This window comes from Furipterus horrens, unplaced genomic scaffold, assembly GCF_987537825.1.
Source record: "Furipterus horrens unplaced genomic scaffold, mFurHor1.1.pri manual_scaffold_13, whole genome shotgun sequence".
Taxonomy (NCBI): Eukaryota; Metazoa; Chordata; class Mammalia; order Chiroptera; family Furipteridae; genus Furipterus; species Furipterus horrens.
The window spans coordinates 20,873,870-20,876,963 of NW_028327183.1; the positions used below are offsets into that span (position 1 = coordinate 20,873,870).

General features: G+C 37.6%; 1 protein-coding gene across 1 annotated transcript; it reads right to left on the bottom strand.

The window, feature by feature from the left end:
* Positions 1-2,358: 2,358 nt before the first annotated feature.
* LOC149994245 (ubiquitin-like) lies at positions 2,359-2,608 on the bottom strand. Its single transcript, XM_090260153.1, has one exon. The coding sequence runs from the start codon at positions 2,590-2,592 to the stop codon at positions 2,359-2,361; it is 234 nt and encodes a 77-aa protein (XP_090116279.1). The 5' UTR covers positions 2,593-2,608.
* Between the last annotated feature and the right edge of the window lie 486 nt (positions 2,609-3,094).

Consider the following 3,094-nt stretch of genomic DNA (forward strand, 5'->3'; position numbering starts at 1 on the left):
TCCCTTGGTGCAAATATATGATTTTCTTCTTCAGCTCACCTGAAAATTGCTTCTTCAAGCCTTCATTTGGAATGGTATAGATTTGGGTGTTGTCAGCAGTCCAGGGATATATTTGAATAAAGTCACACTTCCTAGATCTAGGGCAATGTCATCAATCACATGTGTGTCAGGGATTTGTTTTGTGGCTCACGAGTCTTTGGCTCCAAAATGAGCTCAGACCCTCACTGAGAATCATGGCCCAGTGCTATACTTGATGGAGTCTTTCTGTCAGTTTCTAGACTTTTGGAACATTGTTTTTCCCAAATGAAGTTTGAGTTTTTTTCTCGCTTTAACTATTCCAGCAAAAGAGAATTTTATCTAAGAGAATCACTTTTATAGGAAACTAAAGTTCAAGTGTAAGCAGAATGTAGGAAACATTTTTATTCCTTCCCAAGTTAAGCATTTGAAGGAATACTGAAGGAAAGCTTCAAACATGGAGGATAGTTCCAGATTGAACGGGTCTGTCTAAGCAGAGAATTTTTAATTATAAAAATGACCACATTATTCAATATAATTACTTTTTAGATTATGAAAGCACAATAATCCACACTATGAAAAAACTGGAAAATGCAGAAAAGGAAAAAATGCCAACAAAGAACATGTTTATTAGTTTTAACTCCTTCCACTGTCATTTATAGCTCCATGTTGGTCTATTTAAAATATCATGTGCATATTATATGATAATAATACTAATAAGTAATATTTATTGAGCACTAAGCTAATGTGTGCACTCAAATTATTTTCTCATTTAATTCTAGTGAAAAATCTATGATATATGTATTACTACATTCATTTTATAGATATGAATACTGAAGCATAGGGTGGCAAATTTTCCAGGACACAACTTTACTGGGTTTGGTCCTTTGCCTATACACAATTTTGCAGGATTTTCTCTTTTAATCTTCACTTTGAAATTAATAATCATATTAGATTCATTGGTCATGTTTTTGTATAGTCTTTATAACAGTCATTTCTAGTGATTGCATCATGTCTATTAAGTGGAAGTACCATTAAAAATTGAATTATTCTAAGTTGAAAATTGTAGGTAAATTTAAAAAATTCAGCAGAGTACTTTGTTAAATATTTTTTCACATGTAACTGTTTCCCTACTTTAGATTTTTAAGGATATAGGTCCGTGGTTAAAATTTATGCCAAAAGAGAGAAAATTGGCATTTCAGACATCCTGGTTGTGTATTATCAAAATGTTTTCTAAAAAGGCTATATTAACCTAAAAATTTACCAGTAATTCTTGAGAGTAGTAGCTTTTCTGTATCTTTACCAACATCAATATAATAATTTTAGCTTATATATTTGAAATAGAGCTTTAATAAAATAATAATTCAAAGATTGTGATGAATAAAATAATGAGTTAAAGCTTCTTACTCACCTCTCCACAAAATGCATTCCCTGAAGTATTCATTGTTTATGCTTTTTGAATTTATTTCTTAAGAGATTTTCTCAGGTACAGATCTCTGTCTGTTTGTCTATCAGTCATCTACTTATCCATCTATCTATCAATCTATCTATCTATCTATCTGAAAGAGTTTGATGTGCATTATTATTTTATCTAATTAATTATCTAAATAATGGATATCACACCACTTCAGAGTATGACCTAAATATATCAGACACCCTTAGAGACTGTCTGTTTCCATGTTTTTGCCTCTCTCTCAGCGGCAGATTGCTTTTGACTATTCTTGTGCCTGCTAGCCTGTTTTGAGAGGCAAGGGAATCCACCTCTGTTTTCCTGGTCCAGCCTTAGGTTACTCAGGCCCAGTCTCTGGTTCTCAGGGGTGGGGTTCTCTGAACCACCCTGTCACTGCTCCCTGTGTTGGGAAACGTCTAATGGATTCAGTCCAGGATGTTTTTCCGCTCTTTCCCAAAGGGAATGAGATGACTTTCCTTTTCCTCTCCTCCATCCTCTCCAGTCACAGGCAGAAAATGGAAAGAGCATAAGATTTGTTGCCCTTTCCCCTATGACTTAACCCTTTTATTGCTTAGAGGAGAAGTCACCAGGTGATACTTTGCGTTTTGCTCCAGAGGCTGCTGTTTCCCTCCTGGTCTGCAACACCAAAGGAGGCGTTTTCCAATCTTCCCCCTGCCCCCACTCTTTGACGTATTTCTTCCTTTCTTTCTTTCCTTCTTTCTTTCTTTCTTTCTTTCTTTCCTTCTTCTTTCTTTCTTTCTTTCTTTCTTTCTTTCTTTCTTTCTTTCTTTCTTTCTTTCTTTCTTTCTTTCTTTCTTTCTTTCTTTTTTGAATGCAACAACTTTATTGAAAGAAAGTGCAATTAACTGTGTTGAAAGCTTAAAAGGGGAAACTTAGAAACCTCCCCTCAAGCGCAGGACCAGGTGCAGAGTGGACTCCTTCTGGGTGTTGTAGTAGGACAGGGTGCGCCCATCTTCCAGCTGTTTCCCGGTCAAGAGCAGCCTCTGTTGGTCAGGGGGGATGCCCTCCTTGTCTTGGATCTTGGCCTTGACATTCTCGATGGTGTCACTGGGCTCGACCTCTGGGGTGATGGTCTTGCCAGTCAAGGTCTTCACGAAGATCTTCATTGTCAAGTGACGGTGGTACAGATGCGCACAGAAGAACCGCGAGTGATCCGGGCCGGCAAGCAATTGACTAATATATTTCTTATGCACCTGTTCAGTCCTGTGTTCCTGGTGAGTTCATGGGGAAGAGTCTGATGAGCGCCGAGTGTCCCATGCCCGCCACTCTTAGGATTTCTGTTCTGTGACACTCACTCACACTGGCACTTTGACAGTTCACTAAAAATTTAGCTGAATTATTTTTTTATCCTCTTGTGTGAAGGGGTCATCTTCCTCCTGCTGCGCTATTACAACAGTGCCCCCGCCCTGCCTTTTCTTTGATATCAGAGTACTAGTAGGTGGTTCTGTTGCCTCAGCTTTCTGATGTGTCCAAGAAACATAATTTTGTACATTATCCTGCTTTTTCTGGTCATTAGGATGGGAGCAGCACTCTTACCAGCTTTCTACATTTTGGGTGGGAACTAGAGATCTACCTACATTTATGAAAAAAAAAATAAATAAAAGACTT